At 41.3% G+C, this 27,702-nt stretch overlaps 1 protein-coding gene across 2 annotated transcripts; it reads right to left on the bottom strand.

Annotated features, from left to right (window-relative positions):
- Positions 1 to 96: 96 nt before the first annotated feature.
- Positions 97 to 27,702, bottom strand: PPP2R2A (protein phosphatase 2 regulatory subunit Balpha). 2 transcript variants are annotated; one of them, XM_026043289.1, is made up of 10 exons: positions 27,651 to 27,702; positions 27,016 to 27,090; positions 9,377 to 9,474; positions 6,440 to 6,605; positions 5,753 to 5,865; positions 5,303 to 5,480; positions 4,313 to 4,477; positions 3,572 to 3,741; positions 2,782 to 2,873; positions 97 to 2,399 (listed from the first exon to the last, which is right to left on the bottom strand). In XM_026043289.1, exons 1-10 carry the CDS (start codon positions 27,685 to 27,687, stop codon positions 2,120 to 2,122), a joined length of 1,374 nt encoding a protein of 457 aa, XP_025899074.1. In that variant the 5' UTR covers positions 27,688 to 27,702; the 3' UTR covers positions 97 to 2,119. The 2 variants fall into 2 exon arrangements, with proteins under 2 accessions (XP_025899074.1, XP_025899066.1); XM_026043281.1 differs by lacking the exons at positions 27,016 to 27,090; positions 27,651 to 27,702 and adding an exon at positions 12,252 to 12,505.

The following is a 27,702-nucleotide window of genomic DNA, read 5'->3' as shown; positions in this document are numbered from 1 at the left end:
CCTATATACATGATTACTCAACAGGTTGTTTCCTTAACTGTTTGGAAGCATATTCATTTGAGTAAAGCCAGTTCCATGATGTGTAGCAGGACCAGGTCCCAGGCAGGTATTCACCCGCTCCAGTTGCCGTCCTGGAGGCTCCGAGGGGAAGGGATTTCTGGATCGTAAAATTTTTGCCAGACTAACAGGCTGAAAAAAAAAAGTCAATTCCTTTCAAAGGCTTGTGGTCAGGCATGCATGTTTGTTACAAGACAGATACTGTATTTCAGAGAACCAGATGTAATAAATATTAGAATCTTTACATTTTTTCAAACCACAGCACAAAAACTTAATGAAATTATAAAGTGTTTGCAACAGTAAGTCTGTTAACAATCCCTAACCCAGTCATGTTACAGCAGAAACAGTATCTTAATTGATCAAAAAATGGAGGCATTGTAATAGCTAACCATAACTAAGCCACAGATATAATTTAAATGTAGTTAACTGAAAAGTGAAAATCTTYCCAGTCAAGTTAAGTTCACTATGACTTAAAAATCTGTTCTGAACATTTCCTTGAAGGAAAAGTAAACAGAAAAGCACAATTAGCAAAAACATCTGGAGGTAAAAACTCACAAGTCTTATAAAGCATCAGTATCTATTTCATCTTTGGATAAGCCTTATTTGCTTAAGAGTTTAAATTGCTCAAATAACTATGAACACTTACTTCATGCAGCTTCTGTACTCCACGTATTTTCTGATCATTGCACCATTTTAAAGTTTCTGTAAGTGCAATAAAACTTTGCAAAGCCAAAAGCCAGGAGAAACACTTGCATGGTAAACTACATTTCCACTCAGTTACTGATAGCAATAAAATACAGAAAATATCTCAGAATGCACTGTAGTAATTATCTATGTAATCACTTGATATTTTGTACTACATAACATCGTACTGCTAGACAAGAATTCAAACAACTTTTTAAGAAGTCATGTGGGAATAAACAAGGCATTAAAGAAACCATGATCAAACTAAGTATTAAAAAAAGTCCCATAAAATGGATTTTAAACCTACAAATTCTATTCCCATTCCAACTTAAGCAATAGTTAAAGAGAAAAAAAAATGTTTTTAAGGATATTTGAGCAGTAACTGACCAGTTCAGATTATGGCAAAACCTGACAGCAGTTTATGTTTTTTTTAAGGGAAGTGGTCAGTGCACACTAAGGCTTGTACTACTATCATTCATGAAAAAATGAATGCAGATACTTGTGAAATCCCTCCCTCTTCATTCCCATGAAAAATAATTAATACTGGTTAAAATCATTACAAAAAACATCTTTTTATTTTCATGCATCTAAGGTAAAACACAGAGTTTTGTATAAAGAGGTAGATTAAAAAAAGAAAACAGATTCTCCATTCTTTGTCACTTTTATTCAGTAGTTTGTTTGTTTTTCTCCTTATTTTCTCTTTTTTTTTTTTTTTTTTTTTTTTTTGGTGCCAGACATGGCAAGGAGTGATTACAGTCAACTGTTTATTAAAACATTTGTTGCAACACAGACCCCCTTTACCACTGACCCCAAACGGACCCATTTCATGTGCTTTATTTGTTTTGTTTTCTATACACCACCACCAGGGCTAGGTGGAGGGGGATAAAGGGGAAAGGGGGAGTCCAGGAGGCCAGAAGGAGGAGGAATGCTACAAGCCACAGCAAGAATGAGCTGTATTTAATAAAAAAGGGGGCCACAAATGATACAGTAATGAGGTTACACAATTAAATCCCATAGCATGATTGAAGGCTTTCCCTGTGTTTGACGTCATCACAATGGAAGGCATAAAAAGTGGAGTAAACCAATGTTGATACAGTCCAATCTAGTCCATTAGGCAAGATGGTGCAAGTAGTCATTTAAATTAAAAAGTGCCCTATCCTCACCTAAATGGCTAGCAGACATGGAGAAGAACACAGGGACCGATCCACAGAGCTTTCTCCATGTAGCTATAAAAATGTGTTGTCATATGGCACATTTTTAAACACTGGAAAGGGGTGCCATAATGGACCTCTCATTCTCTTTCGTTTACAGGTACAAATGCTAGATTCAACTATTTCAACTATGCAGGAAGTGGACTCTTCAGGTAGGAATGCCAAACCTAATTCATTTTGTCYTGAAATATATACAAGTTGTTTGTAGTAGCTACGGCAATGATATTTTCCTTGGGATGCCAGGCTGTGTGTAGAATCTTCTTGTTGAAGTCTAGGCTGTCGACACTGATTTCATCCTTCTTTCGCTTCCCACTCGCACAAACTTTACGTGGCTTCAGAACCGTACGGGGCTTGTTGTTTTCCCGTGATGCCTCTAAGGTGATGTCTCGCTTTGTGTTTCTGTCAAACATTCTGAAGAAATTGTTGTAAGATCCTGTCATGACAATGCTGCAGATGGAAGAGGGGAAAGWAAGAAACAACACTGCATTTGAAAACAACCTCCGGGGAAACGTTATTTGAAAAATAAATAAAATAAAAATCCCAGTCTCTTCAATCTTTAAGTGGCTGAAAGCATTGGATTAATATATTCACTGTAGTAAACTGATGAATCTATTTAGGATAGTAAGGTAACTGTCTATAATCCTAAAATGCAATTATGGTTTTGGGCTAATATGCACATGCTAATGTCCTAAGGTACTATTATTTTCCAAGCCAGTCCAAGGAGAGAGAGACAGATATTTGAGGCCATGCTTCTCAAAATAGGAAATATGAAAGATCTTCTCCTCCACAAATTAAAAAGACTTCAATGAATGCAAAGATTTAAACTTGCCTGTCTGAACCATTCCAACAGCATTCAAACTTGTCAAAAATGCAGTCATTCTCATACAGTGAGCAGAGTTTACTTCTGAGGTATTCGTGCACCTGAAAAAAAAAAGTTGAATAATCAGCATGACACATTCATAAAATAACCCTGCTATTCTGTTCCAGAATTATACAACTGACAAGCACGTTTATCCCTTTATTCAAAGTCAACCCTTTGAGTGTACGGGTAATGAGCAAAATTCACAGATGCCTGAATTAAGATATTCTGCTGCACAGAATATAGACATGAGGTGTATCACCCRGGGAGGGGAAAGATACATCTCCATTTTCTGAATGCTTTCACTCTCTGAGCAGATATTGTAATACCTGTTATTTGCTTCACGGTAAACAGCTTTTTTATTACTCTCTTGGAAGGATTGTGGTATCTACTTTCTTCAAAATCACAGTACACTGACTAGAGAGGAAACCTTCAGCAAGCGAGTTAATAAGAAACTTGAACAGCACTACAGCAATTCTTAGTATCAACTGAAAAAAAATCAAACATCTCTTCCATAGGATTTTTTTGCCTCCCCTTTTTCTGGGAAGGAATAGGCGAATATGAAGTGAACTCAAGTCCCTAAAACAAACCTGCTGTTTTATAGCTGAAGATTACCTTTACAGATTCCTATCATCCATTGAGGAGACCTGTTCCACACACCTAAATTCAACTGCCAGATCAAGATTATTAAAGCAAGATTCAGTCTGTTCTGAAGCTTGCATTTACAGCCTGCAACATTTTAACGTAATTCACCGAATACCTGGTATGTTTCCACAGGTCTGTTTTCCATATTTAAATCCCAGATCTTCACTGATAGATAATCTCTAGTCATCATATATCGACCACTATGGCTAAATTTGACATCAGATATGGAGGAGATAATTTCAGAGAAGAATGATCTGTTGCTAGGATCTTCTGGCTCTTCAAACACTGTATAGAAATAAGACAGCCATGTAAAGAGATCTGTTCAACYCTCTTCCAATACAAGACATCTAAATGAAGTGAAAAGGTTTACCAATACATTTGCCATTGCGGGCTAGTCTTCCTACGCTATATACAGTAGATCTCAGAGCAAAAGACTTTACAAAACTGCCATACTCCGAGATGTTTTGTTTAACACAAAGCCACATCAGCTTCCAGATAAATCAGTACTTACTAATATTTTRAGGCTTCATTCACATACTTGTATGTGACTTGTAGGACAGGTACAGATCAGGCATCAAACCAACTAGGGTTTCCCAACTGAGGTCTGCAGCCATTTCTGGGCCTACTGTCTAAGCAGACRCCCCCACTTAAAATTGCTTACCAGGTTAATCACTCCGGAAAAATATGAATCTACCTTTCAGCTAGGTTTCAGATATATTTAATATCCTAAAGACATAAAATACACATATGGTTTTATGTTTAATATTTTAGCATATACTTTATGGGCTGCTTAATTTTCTCTAATTGCAAAACATCAAATTCCATAAAAGAACAAGCTCTGGAAGGCAGAACTCACATTTTGAATGTCTGTCACAGAGCGCTGATGCTCTCATGTCACAGAGACGAATCGTTCCTTTACTGCTGCTGTATACAAACGTGTTACAGCTGTTTGGGTGGAACTCTGCAGCTGTTATCACCTCTGTCAGCTCTTCCATGTTGGCAGGCTTAATATCTACAATATCTACAGCATTTTGTTAAGAAATTTTCTCTGATTTTTACAACACATTTTTCAGTATTTTTCAGTATACACATTCTGTCAAGTTTCTCCAAATCACCAAAATACCTGAAATAGCCAAACAGACTTTTAAAACAKCTGAAATTTGGAAGCAGGAGAACGCTTGTGTGTCAAAGAACAAGCTGGATAGTCCCACAATTTATCCAGAAAGCAAAACKAACTCTGCATTTCATATCAGCTTTAGATTAATTCTTACAACACTCATAGCTTTCTTTTAATAAACAAAATACATTTTTTTGCTACACTTCAGCACTATGTGATTTTATACTATTGCGTCATCCAAATTTTGCCAGATCAGACCTATTTTGCTTAAATTCCAATTTTATTACTGCATAAAGAAGGCATATATGATTTCTGCTCAGGATCCTGTTTTATTTGTCCATAAATTATTTTCCCAGGAGTTATTCTATACGCATCTAATCCAAAACTTGCAACAGAGGGAATGAAGGTTAGAACATGAAGAGGGTTGATGGCTGATCAAGAAGGAATGGAGGTTAGAAACAGAAATCAAAATAATTTTCTCAAGGCTGTTAAATGTTTTTTTCCCCACTTTAACAATCCATGCTGTGAAGTAACATGATTTTTAACATGCATATCATCAGTTCTGCTTACATTACCCAAAGGAATCATGCTCCCAGAAGTAAATTCACTGGAATTGCTACTAATAACCAGCAAGTGGAGAAATGGGCTATACAAAAATTCTTTGTAAAAGAAAAAAAATCCATTTTGACCAAATGTTTCCATCATATAAAACAATGCAAGAAAAGATACTAAAACTTCTGTCTGTAATTTCTAGATGCCACAGATTAATCCGCAAGTCATCCGCAGATAAGTATGTTTCATAATCACTATTAATGGAGATGGAATTGATGTGATACGTGTGAGCATTGGCAAATATTCTTCGTGGGCTAGCTTCAACCATGAGGTCCATGGGCCTGAATACTGGCACCTGCAAGACACAAAGCAGCGTGAAAGTGTGAGGGGCCAACGTGCTACAAACACGTGCGCAATACACAGAGCTCAGAACCTACTCAWGTCAAGGAGCGCCCATGGGACCTGAGTTACCTCACGGGCAATGTGAGGATGACTCCGCAGCGGGGCCGGACCCGCACAAGCCTCCCGCGAGCTCCAGGGCAGCCTCGAGCYGGGAATCTCAAGCACATCTCACGCTTACCCTGCCAGTCTCAACCTGCGGCCAACGCATGTGAAGGAACCACTTACCCGTAGTGTTGTAACTGTAGTAGGATCCCTATACCGTCCGTCTTCCTCCTTTAAGTTATAGCCCTCTGGTCTTTTGTCCCTTTCACTGATCTTCCATAACTTTATTGTTTTATCTGAAATGAAACAGCCACACAGGTTCAAATCACAGCTCCAACAAAAGCATTATTAAACTTTACAGCTGATATTCTTTGATATGTAGCCTTCAAGCAAGGTTAGACTACCTACTTGTAGCAACAAAACTAAACTGAGAAACTAGTSTGCGGAAATTCGAACAAAACTAGGATAAATATGTTGATTCACCTCAAAATCACAGAAAGAAAACAGGACAAGATAAAACAAAGAGCCCTCCTCCAGTTTGCTCTTTCCAGAAAAAAAATTACTTTAGCAAGCTTCAGTTAGAATCAGTATTACTATATGCAACTACCATAAGCTCTAGCAGATGCAGTTACATAAAGAGCCTGAATGACAGTTCAGCTACATTCCTTTGCCTTAAAGCAACCAAATCAACAAATCCACATATTTAAACACCATGACTCTTTTACAACCAAATGCTTAAGATACTTGCATTTTAAAATAACTTTTTACCAGATATCTATGGAATGGAGAAGGATCAGACAAACTCCTAATAATGAGCCTAGTTAATGTTAAWTTTTTTTACATTCACATACAGTTATGTATGTAACTTACCATTTGTAGACAATAGAAATTGAGCAGCATTTTTCTGGGGTAACCACCTAATTTTGTTGATCTTCTCTTCAATTTCTAAACTTTTCAAGTAGTCAAACTCTGGTTCATGGCTTTGAAAGGTACTGTAAACATTGTATTCTCCCCTACTGTGAGACTGGGTTTTGTTCTAAAAAAAGAATTAAATGATCAAGATAATATAATGCAGTATATACAATGATTGTAAGGGCTGCAAGCAGTMGAGAGAACTGGATGTACACACCATGTACACAGGCAGGTGGCTAATTAGAATGCAAATATTAAGACTACTGAATTCTGTTATTGCCTATGTCAGGTTTAGTGCAAGTATCCTTTGGCTTACAATTTGCTTTATTTTAAACGCCTACAAAACAGAAAATAAGAATATCTTTTGCAAGGACTTGATTAGAATTTCTGTTTTGGTTAAGAAAGCACCAAGGAAGAAACGGTCACTGCAGCAGTTCTTGATCCTAGAGTTTCCAGAAACTCCCTTCGCCTTTGTGAATAATTACTGCACAAATCTACAGCAAGTGCAATTTCCCTTTTTGTAACTTCCCTTCTTACTAACTTTTTCATCTAAATATTCTAGGCACAAATAATTTGTTAAGAGCTTTTTGCTCTTTGTTTTTTGTTGCTGCTTAAGTCCCCAAATCTGTATTATTCTCCCCTCTAATTACATCTCACCCGAGGTTCCTCAGGAAGATGCTCGGCAAGGGAAGCACAGCCACGCTCAAGGCAAACCTCCGTGGGGAGGCCCACACTGCCCGGCACGCTAGGGAATTCCATAGGTAATTACTACCTTCATTACAGGCATGCTACAGTTCTGTGGTTTGTGCACTCCTCAATCGTGGAACATTTCTGATCCTCTTTTTAAGGAGCCTTCCTTCTTTCTCCTTATTCTGTAAATGAGGAACTTGGATGAACAACCCCCCYGCCTCAGCTCAGTACATCTTTGATACTAGAAGTCACACCTGCTGTTAGYTCAAGAATGGCAGAACTGTGTGGAGATGCAAAAAGCCTCCCAACGTGCACACTTCCACGTCCTTCTGAAAGTGATGCTCTAAGCAGCGGCCTCCTGGCACCACTATGACACTGCAGGGACTGTGAAACCTAAATTCCTTCCAACAGGTCCGGTCACAGAGAAAGAAGCTGAAACTATTTCTGAAACTGCTCACTAGGTACCACTGAAATCACTTCAAGCTTCACTGTGTGACACATGTTCCTGTCCCAGACGTTTCAAGACATTGCACCATCAGATACCTTTCTTGTGATACGTTCTTAACGAGGGACTTCTTCTCTATCTGTCTCATGTCCATCCATTTATTTCATCCCTTGRCACCTAACTAAAACATACTTCTTGATATGATCCTTGCTAGCCCACATTTGTCACATTCCTCGCATCATACTCTCTTGCTTCACACACTCTGCCTTATACTAATGGCTGGCAGGAATTCATACATTTTACAATAACCTGTGGGGGAAGGAAAGAGGAAAGGAAAAAATTTCTATTTATTTAGAAATAAAATTTGGCACTAGAGTATTGTACCACACCCACCAATTATACCGGCTTTCCCTCCCTGGAGAACGGAAGGCACTTTGTTCTGAGCKTCAGGAGGGCCTAACAAGTGAAGTAGGGTCACTGCACTGAATAGGAGACTTCCAAAGTGAGTCTATTGTGCTCTAGGAAATGCTGGTCATGATGCAGCGCTCCTTCCTCCAGCTCAGCACTCACCATGACCATTCAGCCTTTGTGTGTCTASTAAAGCTATAAGGGACTGGCGAGTACAATAACACATGAAACCCATCCTTAGAATGAAAGGGAAGACGTAAGCCACTGGATCACCTATGATACTCAGTGGGGAGAACAAAAAAAGGTGTTGGCCCAAGTACGTTAAATTCCAAATTAGGTAATTACAGGCTGCATATGCAAATTCCTCCCCAGTTTCAATTAGATGCAGTATTCATTTCCTGCCTTACTCTTAAGCAATGTCACTCGCTTTACGTTGCAGAACAGCTGCCACGTTCCAGCCTGAAGATGGCAGYACTTCAGCAGTGAGCAAACGGACATACTGTATAAGTCCTTATAGATCAACTGTATTTTAGTGGTGTTTTTTCTGGATGTACAGTTTGCAAAGCTCTTTGGAATGCAGTAGGATGGAAGGAGGCAGATAAACCCAGCGAAAATACTCAAAAATAAATGACCTGTAGCTAATTTTGGACAAACTTGCTGTAGACAGTGGTGCCTACGGTGCAGTTCCCATTGCTCATTCCCCACACACTGGTTTATGGCAAAAGCAATTGTGTTAGACTAAATCTGGGAGCCAGATGGGCCCTTCTACACCCATATTTCCAGTTCAAGAAGGCATAAAAGCCATGGGCGATACATGAAAAATTTAAGGAATCACTCATTAAAAGACACCACACTTGAGAAAATGTGAGTAAATGAGAAAATACAGCTATGTAAACCTTTAGTTAAATTTAAGAGTATATGACTCTTGAAAGGCTCCTTAAAGGAGCCTTAAAGGAGGCAAAATAAACAGCTGAATTTAAGACAGAAAAAGTTTATGCCTGCTTTTAAACTATAGGAAGGTAAGACAGATTATTTTACCCAGCTATAGGAGGTGAATAGGAGATTGCTCTGCACAAAGCTACTCAGCCAGGCAAATGGCGCTAGGTGGCACCAACTGATCAAAGTGGTTGAGGTGCAGAGACAGTCACTGCCGCTACCGGGGAGCTCTTCTCTTTAGCTCACAGATGATAAATGGAATCAGTTTTCAGTAATTAGTTTATTTTTAGAATTTTAATCCCTTACTACACAGACATTCAGTTCCTGTAAAATCTGTTATAAAACCACCTTCATCTTTAAACAGAAAATGGGAACAGAACGAAGTATTTAATATACTTTAAGCAGCCAGCACTCACCTCCTGCTCCTGTTGAAAGATGACAACTCTACCTCCTTTGTCTCCTGTTGCTAGTAGCTCTCCAGAATGGTTAAATTCTACCGTAGAAATTATATCCGCTGCACAGGAACAAGGATAAAGCCCACAAGTTAGTTCTGCTAAATATCAAATGCCCAAGAAAGCTATGATTGCGTAAAAAGAAAGTTATAAAACACAAACGACAGTTCTAAAAACCACAAAACGTTCTACATGATGTACACCTAGAAAATCCACGGGCAGTTGCCGCACCACAAAGAGATCTGGGTTCGAGTGTTCGCCGCGGCTCGGGAGGGCCGCTCGCCCAGGGACGTCTGCTCAGGACCCCTCTCGTTCCGAGGTGCCGAGTGCTTCCCTCTCCCCGCCCTTCCTTTTTTCCTATGAACTTCGGCAAAGCTGCTGGCGTGGGGATGTTCAGACATCAGGGTCTGAGGGACGCAAGGAGGTGCGAAAGCAGTCACAGAAAACTGGCGTACGAGTTCAGACCAACTCTAACAAAACCTTCGGCATCGTTTTCTAGATGAAGAAGGTTCATGTTACTACAAATACTGTTCTGTAAGTGTCTGTACTAAATGTGAATACACATCCAAAAATCAGCCATGTCTAAGAGCAAATTAATCTGTTTATATAGTGAAAACGGATTTTGGGGGGATAAAAAGAACAAATTAAATTCACATTACAAGAGTACCAATTTACATTTGCAAACGTATCTCCTGTTTTCACATACTCAAATCGGAAAAATGGACAGTCTTTGTGCACCACCTTCAACAAATCTCATCTTGCAAAATCATCTATAACAATCCAATTTTCAGAAGATGGAAGCACCTAGATTTTCAGACATGCCATCCAGGCCATTCTGACTTTATTCTTAGACAAATGCAGATCAACAGCATAACTGAGTTTTCTGCCTGATAGTTTCTTTTTTTTTCTTTTCTTTTCTTTTTTTTTTTTTAACTAGAGTTCTATGAAGTGCTCTGCAAACTGAGAACTACTAAACAAACAACAACAACAACAATCCTGCCTTGAACTTTAACAGATACTGCGTTGCAGTGTGTCAGGAAAGCACCTGACTGGACAGCAGCACAGAATCACAGAACGGTTAAGGTTGGAAGGGACCTCTAGAGATCTAGTCCAACCTCCCAGCTCCAGCAGGGACACCCAGAGCAAGTGGCACACGGTGGCATCCAGGTGGGTTTTGAAGACCTCCAGAGAAGGAGACTCCACAGCCTCCCTGGGCAGCCTGTGCCAGGGCTCTGTCACSCTCACAGTGAAGAAGTTCCTCCTCACATGGAGATGGAACTGTGTTATAGCTTGCACCCATTACCCCTTGTCCTATTGCTGGCCACCACTGAGAAGAGCTTGGCCCCTTCCTCCCTACATTCCCCCTTCATGAACTTATACATGTTGATCAGATCCCCTCTCAGCCTTCTCTTCTCCAAGCTAAACAGGCCCAACTCACTCAGTCTCTCCTCATGCAACAGATGCTCCAGTCCCTTAATCATCTTTGTTGCCCTCCGCTGGAACCTCTCTAGGAGCTCCATGTCCCTCTTACACTGGGGAGCCCAGAACTGCACACAATACTCCAGGTGCAGCCTCACCAGAGGCAGGATCCCCTCCCTTGACCTGCTGGCAACGTCCTCCTGATGCAGCCAGGATCCCATTGGCCTTGACCACAAGGGCGTTGCTGACTCATGGTTAACTTGGTATCAACCAGGACTCCCGTGGAGCTGCTCTCCAGCAGGTCAACCCCTAATCTGTACTGGTGCCTGGGGTTATTCCTGCCCAGGTGCAGGACCCTGCACTTGTCCTTGTTGAACCTCATGAGGTTCCTCTCTGCCCAGCTCTCCAGCCTGTCCAGGTCCCTCTGAATGGCAGCACAGTCGCTCCATTCTGAAGCAAGAACACTGAGTTTTAAAATAATCAAAGAAAAGATAAATAATATTTTAATAATGACAAGTTTACAGAAAAGTAATTTTTTTAAAAGCACATTCAGAAACATAACACTGTGAGTGCAGCCAGCCTCAGAAGAGATGACAACGTGGCAAATTATCAGCTATCTAAGCTGTACTGGGGGGCAAGAAGTGGAGAAGATAGCGAAGAAGAATTAGACATGAAAATCCAAACACAAGGATACGGATAAATTCATCACTGTGCTATCTGATTTATGAAGGTCACTCAAAAGTTTTACAACATAAAAAGCCTTAGCCCCGGAGCATAATTTCTGCAATACAGAACAACAAAGTAATTTTACAGAAAGGGATAAAACGTCAATTTTCTGCAGCTCGCCGGTTTAATATGTTCTGCATTTAGCAGTTACACAGGTCTCTCATGCAGCAGGAAGCAAACCACGTGCCAACTTTTCTGCAACTGTTCCAGACAGTCTCACTTTTGACATTTGTGTTTTATCTTTCAGTATGTGCATGGAACTCCTTCACTGGACGAACTTTCCACACTAAGATCCCCGCACCTCCAGGATAAAAAGAGCACGTTCTGGTGGTAGTAGCAAGGGAGTGAATTCTTCCACACCTAATAAACCATCTAAAAGATGATTTCAAGTACTTAGACCAATTTTACTTTAAAAGCTAAAGTCCTTATCAGCAATCACAACAGAAAATTAGTATTTCATTTTTAAAGATGCATCTATAGATTCCAGTGTGTCTTCTATACTGTAAGCTTTAACAGCTCCTTCTCCAAGGGCAAAATAAATGTGCTAAAAATATAAGCAGAAAAATGCCTCCTTATTAACTAATCTCAAAATAGAGTCAAGAGGCATATTTTACATAAAATCAGCACTAGAAAGCAAAGCAGCCCAACCTTCCCAATCCAGTAACTCACCATTAGGAATATTGCATTCCCATACCTTGCTCAAAGAAAGAGACAGACATCAAGGCACTGGTGTTCAGCTGGGCGGACTGAACCGCGTTTGGGAGCTGGCACGGGAAGCATTTCATCTTCCGCAGTGCACCGATTCGCTTGTGGATTTTCATCGCTATTCCCAGCCTCGCTGCCAAACAGAACGACTATCAGCCCTTTCCCTCTCGGGGTGCCTAGAAGGCCAGCGAGAGCCCCGCAGGGGGATCCGAGCCCTTCAGCGCCGCAGCGGGCAAAGGAGCATCCCCAGAAGGCGCTGCCCGCCGCTGCCTCCTCCCACCCCTGCATGCTATTTTCTGCTACAGTCTCTAGGTGGGAGTCGTGCAAACACAGAGGGTTGCTCTCTCGGCCCAGAAGCCTGTCAATGATCCCTTCCACAAGCAAGCAGCACGAGGGAGGAGCATCTGAGCAAGCAGCACATAATAGCTGCTCTATTGTCACGAACGCCAGCAGCTTTAAGAAATAGGAGGCGTTCTAGTATCTACTGCAGAGCTCAGTGCCCTCCTCTTCAGGCACCAGCGCTGCAGATAAGCAGCCCTCAGAACCTTATCTGATAACCATAGCCCTCAAAGGCTCTCGAGGGATCAGCAGTATCTGCCAGCAGCCTCGCACCACATTACAAAAGGAACATGCAGTGAGACCAGGTCTGCTTCCCCCTCTAGTGTCTTAACACATCTCGGACACCAAGATGAAGCTTGACGTTTCAGAGTACTAGGACTTTAAAACACTGCAGCGTGACATCAGACACAGGAGGAAGACCAGTCTGGCAGAAAGAAAAAATAAAGCAAGATGTATGGAAATGTTAATCTCATCCCTATCAGAATACTAAATATAGATAYGGAAACCCAAGTAAGAAACAAAAAAGTTTAAAAACGTTTAAGAGATCATTCATTTTTCTGAAACCCACTTTCGTGTTTTGCCCACAGGGTGGTTTGATCCTTGGACACCAAGGAACACCTGACACCTCCACACAACAGAAATCCCCTCCTTTCCTGAAGGGCTTTTACTCTCCGTTAGGAGGTCTTCTCTGGAGCAGAACCACCGTGACCCTTCCAGACAGATATGCTCATGGGTAAGTTGCTATTAAAAATTTTATAGTTTTAGTATTCAGAGATTCTGAATTAGTACAAAAGGTTAATACACTACAGCATAACCCAAAATGGATAATTATTATGGGAATTTATTAAAGACATCACCACTTTTATATTGGAGTGTCTCTTTTCAAGAGGAATGAGGATCAGCACAATTACCAATGCAGAAAAAGCTGCAATTCATGGTGCTGAGGAAATCCTTTCTTTTACAATTRTTTTATTAATATATTTCATTTTACTAGTAAGTGCACATTCAGTTTTAAGCATAAAAAATGGCTTCCCTGGCAATAACACTGCCTGTAACCTGCATTTTGAAGATATATCCACCAAAGCTGTAATATCTCTGAAGCATCAGGATCCTCCCCCAGAAAGTATAATCACTCAGTCTTGGTTTGGTAACAGAACAGCTGCTTCTTGACAGTATGAGTACTTAAAAACCTAAAATAATCCAAAAAGCAACTCCAAAATTCTCCACAGAAAGGTAACCATGTCAGGCAGAATTCAGACGATATATGAAACCCAGAAGGTCTAGGCCAGAGGATGGGATGACCAATTTAAACAAAAACAGGTAGACTACACTAAACAGGCAGACTACACTGTTCGGATAATGGCCAATAAATGCATCTTTGACACACCTGACCTGCTTTAGTCCCTCTAAAGCAAAATGCTGCTTGAAATACAAAACTCACTAGCAGACCCTGAAAAGCATTTTTGCCTGCTGGGGGCCTTCCAGACTTCTCAGTGAACGCATGAATGCTAAAAGAGACTCACACATGCCAAAGCCACAAGCAAAACTTCAAAAATAATGAGAGAAATGGCTGTGCTGATGTTTTCCCCTTGCTGACAAGTCTATGGAATATGGGGAAAAAACAGGTTTATCAGTTCAAACAACTGAAGAATACTTTAATCCAATGACTTAGTTCCAGAAGGTTCACTGTAAAATTGAAATGCAATTTTGTATTAAATTTCTTTCTAATAATAGAATAAAATGTATTTTATTAGCAGAGAAAAAGCTATCTATTTTAACGTACCATGAACTTTATATAAACTTTGCTTATAAAACAGCCTTGGTAACCAAAACATGTCACCTACTCTACAGCACCAAGTCAATCATGACAGTTAACAAAGAGTGTCTTTATTGCATCAGAGCTAAAAGATTTCTGTGCAAGTTTTTTGGAATCATGTTGATCTGCTGCCTAAGCAGAGAGCAAGTCAATCAGTGTGTTTACACAAGTGCAGTAATCTGATGTTTCCAAGCACTGAACAAAGAATCATAGTATTTAAAAACATTTTGGGTCTTCTTCATTGTTTATACACCTTCCCAGTGGCTCAAAATAGAATTTCTGGAATTTTCTAAAAAAAGCAAGTGAAACAAATCCTTTCCATAAGGTATAGAGGATTTCTTATAGCTTGATAATACAGTTTGATACAGCACCCCATTATTTGCATGGTTCTGATTTATCACACTTACCCAGATGCTAGTACRTGGTGCTTTAAGCCTCAGAAGCCAGACAGTAAAGTGTTAATCTCGAGGTGGGACAGGAAAGGCTGTTTAAATAAGATTAAGGCTGCCTATGTACATGTGTTTGTGGAAAAGAGAGCTCCCAAGGCACAGGACACAACTCCACACACGAGGAAAGGAACAGAAACCCAAGTAGCAAACGCTGTGTCGCACTGATAGTACAAAAGCAGAGGGGTCTCCTGCCTTCCAGCCCCCTGAACAATTCAGGCACAGAGAGAGGGGGAAGGGGAGAAGGGATTGTCCACTTTAAAGTTACCATGACCAGTTCTGCTATTGACTTCATCTCCCCTTTCTCCATTCACTTTCAAGAAGATTCTCTGCATTCATTCCATTTCCCTTAGGTGACCAGGCAACGAGACCAAAGGCAGCCAGGAAAAGGCATCCCTACCACTCTGCTTCCTTCTCAGGAATCGCAGCCCTTCAACAGACCTCTTCTTTGCTAGGAGAAAGCATTAAAATACACTCTTTCTTCAGATACAAGAGTGCAGGGTGAAGTATAGGTGAGAAGGAGAGAACAGTGCTGTCTTTCCACGGCAGAGCTATTCAAGTTGCCACCATCAAGTTTAATCACCATTTTCTTCCTTTTTTTTTTTTTTTTGGATCTGGGCAAGAGGCCAAAGAACAAATGTTCTGCGACAGCAGCGCTCCCAGCACCAGCGGGATTCGCTGCAGAACAACCCCCTCGGTTCTGCAGGCTCGACTTGCCACCAGGCGGCCTCACGGCAGTGACCCCCAAGACACACAAAGCAAATTAAATAGTGGCTTAAACCAGCTTGGCTCATGGAGACCCCACGGAATACAGGATAGGACCAAACTGGTGGGGCAAGGGGACACTAGGGAGCAATCACCACTCCAGACAGCACAGCTGAGTGTGCAGCAGGTATCCACCTGGCCACAACCGAAATGCCAATTCAAAGTCAATTCAATGCATTTCCAGCAACACGCACAGAGGCTCCACAATCTTAGGCAGGTCCCTGAATCAGGTCAGAATTCAGTGTTTCTAAAAGGGAAAGGAAATGAACTGAAACCCCACAAACCACTAACTTCCTGTCTCCATCGACAACAGTAGGAAATGCAAAGCCTGTACAYGACTCCAGGACACCTGCGGCTGCACTGAGAAAACACACGACAAATAGCAGCAAGTTGAAGCACCCAGAAAACAGAYGCTCTGTTCACCAGGGTAAACTGACTGCTCAGGACGTAACCACTTAAAAGGACATTGTCTATAAGGTCTGAGCTTTATCAAATGGGTTAGGGTATCTAATTTAAAAAACTGCTATGAGTTTTGAGAAAGAACTTTCCCAGCTTAAATTGATTTCAGCCTGTGATCCACTACGGAACCGTCAGAGCATTTGCTGAACTACAACAGCCTCCTCCTCCAGTCTATTTGTTAAGTTTGCAGTGCACTTTGTATTCATAAAGGAGTTAAGGAACGTGGCCCTCCATGTGGGAACGGCTGGGCTGGTGGCTCTGCAGGCAGGTGTAACGCAGGCCGAAGAGGCTCATGAATATCAGCAATACTCTGTCTCTGGAGAGAGCAAAATGACATTGGTCTGAGCTCCCACAACACTGTATATGAAAGCCAGATGAACACCAAGGTGAAGATCTCCCCAGATTTTTTTTTTTTTTTTTTTTTGGTAAAATACTCTTTGAAGTTCAAAGGTCTCTTAAGGTTTAGCTTGAAACAGTATCTTCAGATTCCCATATACTTAGAGTTATAGTTTTGCCCTGTCAAATAACCCAAAGAATCTATCGAAGTAAATAGGACTCATAAAATTCATTCACTGTGAATATGTTTAGTACATATATGCATATAAACACAGAGAAAAAAGTTTACTGGAAGAAAAAAAGTGCTGACAAATGATGAGCAATTTTCTAGTGCATTTAGCTTAAATCTCTTAACACACATGCTCCTCCACACTAAGGTCTTCCTTAAAATCTGACAGGAAGCGCCTATTTGCTTTTCCTATTCACACTAATTCAGTTCTATTGTTGGTTGAAACAAAGGTCTTTCAACCTACAGCGCCCGTTCCCAGGACATTTGACACCAGTTTATTAATATCATAAACATAAGAGGCAGAAGTGGCAGAAATCCAGACCCCCTCCCAGTACTCGTCTTAAATAGCTTTAGAAAGGTGGGTGAATAATCTTGCAGACCGTTAAACTCCAACATACACTCAAAACGAGGAAAGAGTAGAGAGGGTTGCAGAGCTTCTCTTCCAGTCCATTCTCCACTCCAGCCTGCAAGTCCCTGCAGCCTCCATCTGCAGCCTGCAAGTCCTTGCCTTGCGCCCTTGCCTAATTTCCATCCCAAAAGGGTGTGCAATTACTGCAATGGTAAAAAATTGCCAGTGTGATTGTAAACAGCAAGAAAAAAAAAAAGAAAAAAGAAAAGTTAATCCACAATAGGGGTAGCTACGCTCTGATAATGGATGCTTCTGAGGTTGTAACTCTGCAGAGCTAAAGATTTTTTTTGCTTTGTTTTGTAAATAAGCAGCTATTGATACTAACATGCATAGATGAAAGATGTGGATTTAGAGAACAACCTAGCAAGCTCCCAAAGTTTCCTCCACCCTATTTTCTGTGCGACCATCCTCACTTCGTTGTGACAACTGATAAACACATCTGTTGCTAACCAGGAGCTCAGCAGCACACCGAAGAGGCTACAGTCAGTGGGGATTTCATAAATGCCACGTTATTTTCATGCGCTTTTACTCCCTTTGGAAGAGGCTTTCTGCTTCGTCCAGAAACTGTTGAGTAGCAACAAGTCTGGGGGGAAACGAGCCATGGGAGCAGGGTGAATGAGAGTGCCTGCCCTCCGCCGCCTCCTTCCCGAGCACGGGCACGACCAACGGAGCTGCTGGCCAAAGCAGCACCTATCTCAGGCGAGGTGCTCGCATCACCAACACCTGAACACACTGGCGTAAAGGCTGCCCTCATTTTAATTGCTCAAGATTAAGTATGTTCTCCTAGATAGCACTGAAAAAATATTCACTGCAGAATCAGCCACGTACTAATTCACACAACTGAGCATTCAGTCAGTACACATGTTGATCCTTTCAGTGAATAGCCAGATTAAATCATAGATAATCTCTGCTGCAAGACGTATTATAACAATTTTTAAAAAATAAGCTCTTCAACAACGAAAACAAACCTGCTTCTCCCTCATTTGTCCATTATTTCTCCTTTTTTTCTATGCTCCAATCACAAGCATAAATTCAGGAGCTCCTGAATTTAATTTAAATCAATAACTGACTCTTCAATTCCTTGTTCCAGCCSCCACCTCAATCTACAAGAGCATTCCTCACCCCACCACAGTACATGCACAGAAGTACCCATAAACACTATAGACTTAACAGTCCTCAGAAGACCTTGCTTCAGATCTTTTCAGGAGGCCTCTTTGTGTTCTGAAGTAGAACATGGCTATTTATGGAAAAATCTCCGCTGAAACCACAACCAGAATTTCAATGGGCTACACAGCACAGAAAGGCCAGTAGTTAGTTTTCTGTTTGCAAATGACAATATGTTTGGAAATGATGCTCTGTGTTCTTGTTTTGCATGGATGTTTTTCATGTACTTTCGGCAGTACCTTTCCCCATCTGCCACTGTGAACGTCACAGATCAGAGCACGAGAACGTCTTGATTTCCCCTTTTTGCTAAAGCTATTCCAAAGCATACGCTGCAAGTTAAAAACCATTGACAGGATTTTACAAAAAAATATATCTGGCAGTGCCTTTCAACATCAACTTCTGTAATTCTGTGCGTTGCTCTGCTTTTCTGATGCACATACATACACATGCACGTGTGCTTATATATATGAACACACGCATATGAAAACAAAGCCTCTCTCACAGTTTCAGCCTCTTCTCAGATATTCTTTGACAAAAGCTCTTATTTCAGGTGGAAAAGCTAAGGCCAAAAATGTAAGGCTCAAATGTCAGTGGGGAAAATGGAAGTGACTGCAGCTCCAGGGTCGCATGGACAACTCCTCCTTCCAGGGAATCGCTGGGAAAGCAGGACTCCAGCCTCCCTCTCCGCAGGGAAGCACCAGCGGGTTCAGGCAGCTTGCTGGAGCACAGCGCCTGCCAAGGCCACAGGCACAGCTCCCTSCCAGCACAGAGCAATACCCACTTCTGACTATTAAATGACTGTAGAATAAAGACTTCATATTATTTTACTCGCCATGGACATCGACTCCTTCAACAGTTCATTTTAATATTTAATCTATTTTTCTCCAGTCACATTTGGAAGATGTAAAATAGCTCTTTCTTTGCCAACTGTTTTGTTCACTTGGCAAGTATCCTGCCGTGTTTCTAGTCCAGCCCAAGCTTACACGTCTCAACTTTTTAAAAAGAATTCTCTTCTGAGCAGAGGATAACACCACTCTGCGGCCTGGATTTTCAGTGCGTTTTAAACACTCGTTCCTCTAAGTGACACACAAGGAAATACACACACTTGGACCGCTCTGTGAGTCYTTGTGATTGGAACACATAAAAACATAATCAAACTCTGTAAATCTGAGCTAGATACAGACCTTACCCATAAAGAAATCATTTTACCTCTGCGCTTCCCTCTGCTATTGGTTAAGACGTTACACCCCTTTTGCTGGATCTGGGAAGAGTCATTTAAATGCTTAAAGCCAGACAAAGCATGTAGCAAAACTATCATTAGAAGATTTCCAAGTACCTTGCAATAACTTTTAGAAGTTTTTGAACCTCGCTCAGGGAAAACAGCCATAGTGGCTTTCAGAGAACAGGAAAGCCAATCACACATGGATTGAACAACTTACTCGCAAAAGCAGATACAACTTGAATCAGGATGACTGTTTTCAATTATCTTCATTTCTAGCCTTCCTTTCTCGTGAGGTCAAACTTCAGAATGACTAAACTTGAATTTGGTAACTTCAAAACTTGGTCAAAATAGCTAAGTAGTAACAGTTATATATAAAAACAAACTTGACCCTCATTCAAATGACACTGAAAATATGAACTGGAAGATGCCAGATGACTTTCAGTTGCATGTTACATAATTGTACAACTTCTTAAAAATATAAAATAAAATTAAAATCCACCCACGCATCAACAAGCTTCCATGACAAAGAGGGCTCTGTACAGGCCCTCATGTTGATGACTTCTTTGAGATGACAGCAACTGGCAAGGAAGAAAGATGAGGCTGCATGTGCTCTTACAGGATGCAGTCTCTCAATAATGAGATTTTTTTCTACCAACCATCCACTTAATTGTTGTGCAGGATGAGAAACCCTCAGCAATGGAGCAGAGATGGGACTGAGCAGCACAGCTACAGACAACTTGGATCAACTTAACTCACTGTTAGAAGCAGCAGAATGAGGAAGGGCTACAGCAACAAGTAGATACACCTTGTTCAACAGTCTGATACTCCAGTCCCCTCGACTCAAATTAAGGAAAAGAATCCACAAGCTCCGGGGAGTCAACATCTCTTGGGGAGCACAMAAAATAACCATCCTCTTCCTGTCTTTTCCTCTGAACATCTAAATTTTGTCAGAGACAAAATTGCTGGGTCAAGCAAAGCATGAGCCTGTTCAATAACAGGACTGATATGTAGGTGAGTTAACACTTCCAAAGAGACTGGTGTAAACAGAAAGATTCTGAACATTTCTTGAAAAGGAAGATGAAATAAATAAAGATTTAACTTGGAAAACAAAAGTACGAAAACAATGTTGCTCCTTCCCCAGGGTTAGCAGAGTTCACCCTGAACACTGATTTCAATGCGTAGCTCTTGCCTGCTAAGCCAGGTCATTTTTTCCACATACCTTACATGTTTTCAGTAAGTCCTTTGTCCTGAATTCAGAAGCACTGCACACATGCAAGCACAGGTCAACTCACAACTTAGGTGAATCCTCTAACCTTTTCCTAACATCAGAAAGACCACCTGCAATCTACTTTAAAKAATCAAATACTGGTGTCTGAAAGCAGCTGACACTCAGGAAGAGGAAAGCAATACTGACTAACACACAAACAAGAACAAATTAGAACTGCTTTTATGTTCTGAATAAGCTAATACAGGCTGAAGTCTCAATTACCTTAATTGCTCCTGCATTAAAAAAAAAAAAGAAAAAGAAAACCTACCCACCAAGCACTAGTTCTGTGCTCAGAGACCACATTATTCCTAGAGCATTAAAAATTGCAATTGAATATATAAAGAGAAACAGTGCCACCCAAGATGTATTCTACGTACCTTCAAAATCTTTCTTACAATACAACCCTTTTTAAACCCTTTCTTCATAACACTAGAATTTCTTCCTACTGTTCCAAAATTAGATGCAAGTGTAACTGCCTAAGGGATTTAACATGTGACCCAAATAGGCTGGTTTTCTTAATGGTGCTATCACTTGTGGATTGCTAAGAGGAAAATACATTTTTATAAAGAATGTCTGACAAAATTAATAGTTTCTCCTCCAGTGCTCAACAAAAGCTTCGTCAGTTAAAAGAGAAGATTGCAACCATTTCTGCTTGTACAACTATTTTTTTCGTCATGCACAGAAGCATCAAACTTTTTTTTTCAGTAATACTGTAAACTCAAACAGTAGCATCCTATCCAAGCTCTTATTAGCCAGCACCTTCATTTTAAATGCAAATGCAGCAGTTTGAAAACTTTCAATTTCAGGCAAGAAAACCACCATGTGGCATTACAGGCTGCCCAGTGCAACATSCTCGAGCAGCCAGAAAACAGCAGTTGTGTTTGGTAAAGGCAGCCCCGTTACCCAAAACCATCGCACAAAACCCTACATATAAACCACCAGTGCTCTACCTCTTTCGTGAGAAAGGCATTTTTTGCACTGTCTCCTGTGTAGAAAGAGAAAAACTGACAATTTTGAAAATTATTCAAAAATTAACAAAAGTGATAATTTTTTTCTCCCAATTTCCATATTGGCCTGCATAAGAGATTACACAAATGACAAGAGCCTTTGCATTTCCAGCTTATTTACAGAATAACTCTATCAGAGTAACATTTAGATAGTGCATGGTTTAGGAGCATAACGGAGCTATAAAACAATATAATGAAATTACATCATATGTATCCCACTGGGAAGTTTAAAATCCAGAAAACCATCCAACAGATGTAATCTTGTCCTTACTTTAGAAGAAAAGTGCTTCATGAAAAGAGATTATTCCAAATTTGCCTGGCTCAAGTATTCTTTCCTGTATTTCTCTTTTCTGTTTTCATAGAAATATGATAGGCGTTTTTATTAGAATGCATTAAATAAATATGAAAAGAGACCCAAAAAACTCTTCACCTTCTACCCACGGCCCCTTGTCCTGTCACTGGCCACCACCGAGAAGAGTATGGCYCCCTCCTCCCGACACTCTCCCCCCAGGTACTTGTACATACTGACCAGATCCCCTCAGTCTTCTCCAGGCTCGCTTACCTTATGAGTCGAATCTTACCTCCCCATTACCTTACAGTTTTGATATTAGATATACTGTATTGCAGGCCTTCAGTCAGCACGAGCTCCAAGTACATCCTGAACAGCAATAAATCCTTTATTTTCTTAACTCCCTTTACCATTCACATTAGCTCAGCACTTAGGGGTCGTGTTCTTGCTGTGCTGACAGACACCCCCTTGCAGAGCCGCCCCCTCGGCCGCTCCCGCAAACACGCACAGGGAACCGCACCTCAGTTCAACTYCACTGAACAAAACAACCCAGAAAACGCCACAGTTTTACGTATTTTTCAGCTGGATCGGCTTCCCAAACCAGTTCATTGTGCAGTTGCACAAACACTTATGCCAGCAAAGTGGAAAGGAGTGCCTCTTTAAGCAGAAATGCTGCCAAACGTGTAGCCGTGGCCTAAATAGGCAAGTCAGAAGGGAGCAGCAAGAAGCGAGCAGCACAGCTCGGAGCACCCAGCTCTCAACTCTTCSAGGAGTATCGCACTCAGTGCAGTTTTCTTCTCATTTTCGCTCTCCCAAAACATTCTGTGATGCTGCTGCCACCCAAAACAGATATATAAAGTTTCTCAAAGCCAGACCAAGAGCCAGTAGGATTTTCAATGATAGCTGTGCTTCCCTGCAGCTACATTCCTTTGTACRGCTGGAGTCTTCTACCTGGTCACTGTCACATCCATATTTAAGATAAAAATTAGTTGGGACAAGGACTGGGCTTTTGCAATTCAAGCACAAAGACAGCAGCAAAGCATCCTAGGAAAAGCAGCGGTGGTCAACATGACTGACAAGCTGCAGCTCACTGCCGACCCAGCGTCAAGAGAGGCTGAATCACTCCCAGGCACTGAAACAGCCTCCTACTATTTGGCTATCTGCTAAATGCTCTTTGTTTTGGGCAACTTGACATAAATGCACACTTTAGTTGATTTAGCCCAATGGTCCCCAGAATACAGTAGCCTGTTTCTCTTCTAGATACAGACAATCATTAACCATTCTACAAATGGCTAAGGATTAAAACAAAAAAAAACAAAAACAAACAAACAAAAAAGGCAGATTTAAGGATACAGACTAGAATTACAAACTTAGGTCTTTATATTTTTCATATCATATTTCAAATTATCCCTTTAACAAACTTGTTATTTGCCCYTGAGTTGCTCCTTTTAACTAATGCTATTAAATAATCATACTTGACATAACTGCAGCCTGCAAAAATCCAAATTCAGCTCCCTCCCCCAATCCTTCCTCAACATTATTATCCCAGCCTGTCACTTCAGGCCCTCGCCACTTTTCCTGCCTCCTACTGTATCTGTTCCCATTGGAGGAAGCAGGAGAAGAAAGCCTGTCAGCAGCACCCGTGATGATGATGGTGCCACCGCTTCCCTCCCTCCCTCTCTCCAGCCGTCGCTGCTGCCCTCGGAGGGCTGCCCGGAGTCCTGGTGCCCCTGCAGCTCCCGGATGAGCCCCGGGCAGCCGACACTGCTGCTGGCTCGCGCGGCTGCCGGATGCGGCTCTGCCGCAGCAGCAGGACGCAGGCAGAGGTCCCACACGCGCAGGCCCTGCTCTCATGCCGGCTTCAGGCACAGCCCTTTCCCTCGCATCCGCGGTAGCAATAAAAGAAACACGTTATCACACCCATCTACCACACGGCGCTTATAAATCCGGGAGGGAGAACGGGGGGAGGGTTTATGGTTCTATCTATCTAAACCACCAAATATTGACTTTACAGTAGTTAACCATTCTAGACAAGATATCTTAAGAATTATAGGTTGTATGTATTGCACATGAAGGTGACAAGGTCAAATCTGACCTCAGATCTATTGCCAGCTGTGCACTAGCGTTCTCACCACACTGAATACTTTTGCTGCTGTTATTATTTATTAAAAAAAAATCCTCAATTGAGCTGTATTAGACACCGATTACCACAGTAACTAAATCGATGTTTTCCTGGCTGACACATAGTAACTTAGTTTATGCACAGCTACAAAGTAAATCAATAAACTAGATTTAAACAATGAAAAAGTTTACCCACAAAGTTTAATCCACCTGGTAGAACCAAAGATAAACCCAAGATGTTTTTGTATAATGAAGAACTTCCAATATAAATATTACAATATTATATTACAAATAGGAAGAAGACAGGAAATGAAATATGCCTCTCCCTCATCTTTCAGCCCTTGTTTTCCTCATCTTGATTTCAGGGAAGTTTCGGTACTCTCACCCCCTCCCCTTTTTTTTTTCTTCTTTTTTTTTTCTTTTACTAATTTGAGCTTCTCTACTAATTTGAGCTTCTCTTTCAGTCAAAACCTCCAAATTCTTAATTTGGACATTGCCCTGCACATACTGGTGCTATCCTCAACACTCCCAGGCACAGAATTGGAGCACACGGTTGTTAACTTGCTTCCAACCGCAGTGGCTAAAGGAATCACACAGGGCTCAGACAGCAGGATTTTCCTTTGCTTTCCCCATGGTGCCACCACAAGAGACCAGAAAAGCAGGAAGAAAAAAAGGTCAGAGGAGCCTTAAAGCCCCAGTGAACTTGTTCTGGAGGAGGAGGACCAGAAGAGAGCAAAGCTGCTACTCCGATTTTGTGCAAAGCAAACAAGCCTGTACAAAACACCTCCTTTCAGAAAAAGAAAGCTTAAAGTCAGAAGTACAACCAACAAAAGGAAAACTGTAAAGTCTCAGCTTGATACATTATCATCCATTTCAGGAGTATTACAGAGACACATTGTAAAGCATTAACAGGAACTCTGAGGATCTCATGCAAGCAAAACTATGTGTATTCATTTAGACAGCTGGTTTTCAACAATTTCTAGCATGCACCATGGGAGTCAAATACACAGAAAAATATATATAGAATTTCAGCTCAACAAATTCATTACAGGTCTAATACCTTTTCAGGCACCTTGCATATGGTTCCAGGCATTTAAATTTCAAAACACACAGAAGATCGAGCCTTTGGCGGTTCTGCCTCAGACTCAGCCTAAGTCAAGTGTAGCCAACCACTTGATCAGATTTTTCTTTGCTCTTTGGGTCATCACAAAGTGCCACCTCTTGCACACGATGAAATGCAGACATTCTTGCATTTGTTTTGCGAGCCATCCCATGGCTGGCTGGCTGAAGCCRGTCAGCCCAGTGAAGCCTCTCCCGAACTCCACATGCCGGGAGGACTCACCAGCCACAGTGCAACTCCTGGCCCAGGACAGAGGCCAGCAGGTCCTCGCTCCAAGSACCAACTACAGTCCTTCACAGCTACCAAAGCTGCTCAGGACAGACTTTTCTGCATTTGCAGATCACTCTAAAATCCACTATATCACAAACATGTATGTAAAAGCATCCGTCACTATGACATGCACATCACAAGTCTACTTCAATGAGGAATGATTTGCAAGTACCAGACACCATTTCTGCATTTTTTGTACTTGAGAGATTTTGCTATATAATTAGAATATATAAAGTTTAAAAACTGACAAGGAAAAAAAAATATACAGTTGATAATTTGCCAGGGAAAAATATACAGTTGATAATTTGCCTTCTAGCTTTACTTGAAAATTATTCCATCCTTAAAAAAAAAAAAAAAAAAGGTTATAGCCTACTTGCTTCCAAAATGTACCTTTCAGTTTGTAAGTGAGAGTCTTTGAAAGTGCATCACTTTCCATATGTCATAGTTTAAACAAGCCACTCATGTTTAGAAAGAGCATTTGGCTTCTAAAAGTTAATCTGAACTACGTGTCAAATGTGAAAATAACAGGAACTCTCGTTACTGCTTTTCTAAGCATAACATAAGTCTCGCTTATCTGTGTGAGCATTCAGGATTTGTATAACCTCCACCCTCTCCAGAACTGCACGTGAAAAAGCCCACTGCTCGCAGAACAAAAACTTTAAGTCCTGATATTACTGGCTATGCTGCGCAAACAGGTCCTTACAACTAGAGGAATTCTGAAGTCAGAGGGACTTTCCCAGAAAAAGATCAGAGAAAATTTTGTACGGCATTAACAGAGTCATCAGAGCAGTACAGAGAGCAGGTACAAATTCCCTGAAGATGCCTGAGCCACGTTAAAAAAATAAAAAAATAAAAAAAAAAACAGCATATTTGCAGCCACATGCAGCCACAATCCGAGGCAGCCATCTTAGTGTAAGATGACACTTGTCACTGCCASCACTAACAGCCCAAGCCTCCAAAAGTTTAGGCATTTTCCCCCATCTCCTCAAACCCAAAAGAGAAGCCTCTTTTTTAATGAGTAAACATGCACAAATATTCAGATTTCTTCCTCTTATGCTTAAGGGAAGCAAGAAGTATTGGGAAAATTACTTGATCTTTATCTAGTACTTAGATGTTCAAAGGGTACRAACACTAATTCTCGCAACACCTCCCTGTGGAATGTATCACATTCCCCATTTTGCAGATTAGGGGAAAAAAACACAATCCAAAAGTTGAACGACAGCAAAATCTGAACAATAAATTTGGGGAAAACATTTCCAACAAAATAGCCAGGAAGCCTGAATTCAGCCCTCCTGAAAGTGTACAAAACATTACCCACRAACTGGAGTTTAATCCTGGCTTTATGTATCCAGATGTACATTAAATTTCAGTCCACTTGGCTAAAGTTACACACAACAGAACTGAGATATTTTAGCATGATTGCATTTGAATCCAGCAGCGAGAAGGTAGTCAGAGGAGGAAAAAAAAAAAGGCAGGAATAAAAATCGTTCTTACCTTCTGCTACATCATCATCTACAGCGCCTTTCACCTGAGAAAAACACCACTGAATGTCATTTCCTCCTCCAGCTCCTACAGGACACAATGAAAAGGAAAGCAGTGAGGCCCCGCAGCGACACAAAGAGCCCCGGGCCCGCACACGCCTCCTTCCCGCAGCGGCACAAGCACAAGGCGCCCTCCCCACCTTTCCCTTCGCAGACACTGCTTTTGTCATCAACCATTTGGCAGCCGAGGTCTGTCCAGCAGCGCTCGAGCGGGCGGCACGAGAAGGGCCTGGGCCTGCAGAGGTCTGGTGACCGGGCGCCCAGCGTCCTGCTTCACCGGGCGCCCCTGCCCGTCACGGAGCGGGACCCGCTCCCCGCGCTCGAGCACAAACAAYTCTACGACTGCATCTCCATCCTTCAACCCACACAAGACACGCACGTTATCCATTCTCTTCCCTAACACCAACAGTTAACCAGGCGCATATGCTAAAGGCTTAAAAAAAAAAAGTTTACCACTATTTTAGAGTCTCTTTGCAGGAATAATGAAAGTAGTTATCAGCCTTGAAAAAAAAATAAATAGAAAGAACAAAAAACAGCAGACTGAGCAGAAAAGCAAACAAGCAAGCTCCTGGCAATAAGTTCTACTACCATAGAAAACCGATCGAAGAGAAAACTTCAGGAACATTACTGCCTCGGCGGA

This window comes from Nothoprocta perdicaria, unplaced genomic scaffold (assembly GCF_003342845.1).
Source record: "Nothoprocta perdicaria isolate Ctin4 unplaced genomic scaffold, notPer1 scaffold_103, whole genome shotgun sequence".
NCBI lineage: Eukaryota > Metazoa > Chordata > Aves > Tinamiformes > Tinamidae > Nothoprocta > Nothoprocta perdicaria.
This window is presented reverse-complemented; position numbering and strand designations above follow the sequence as displayed.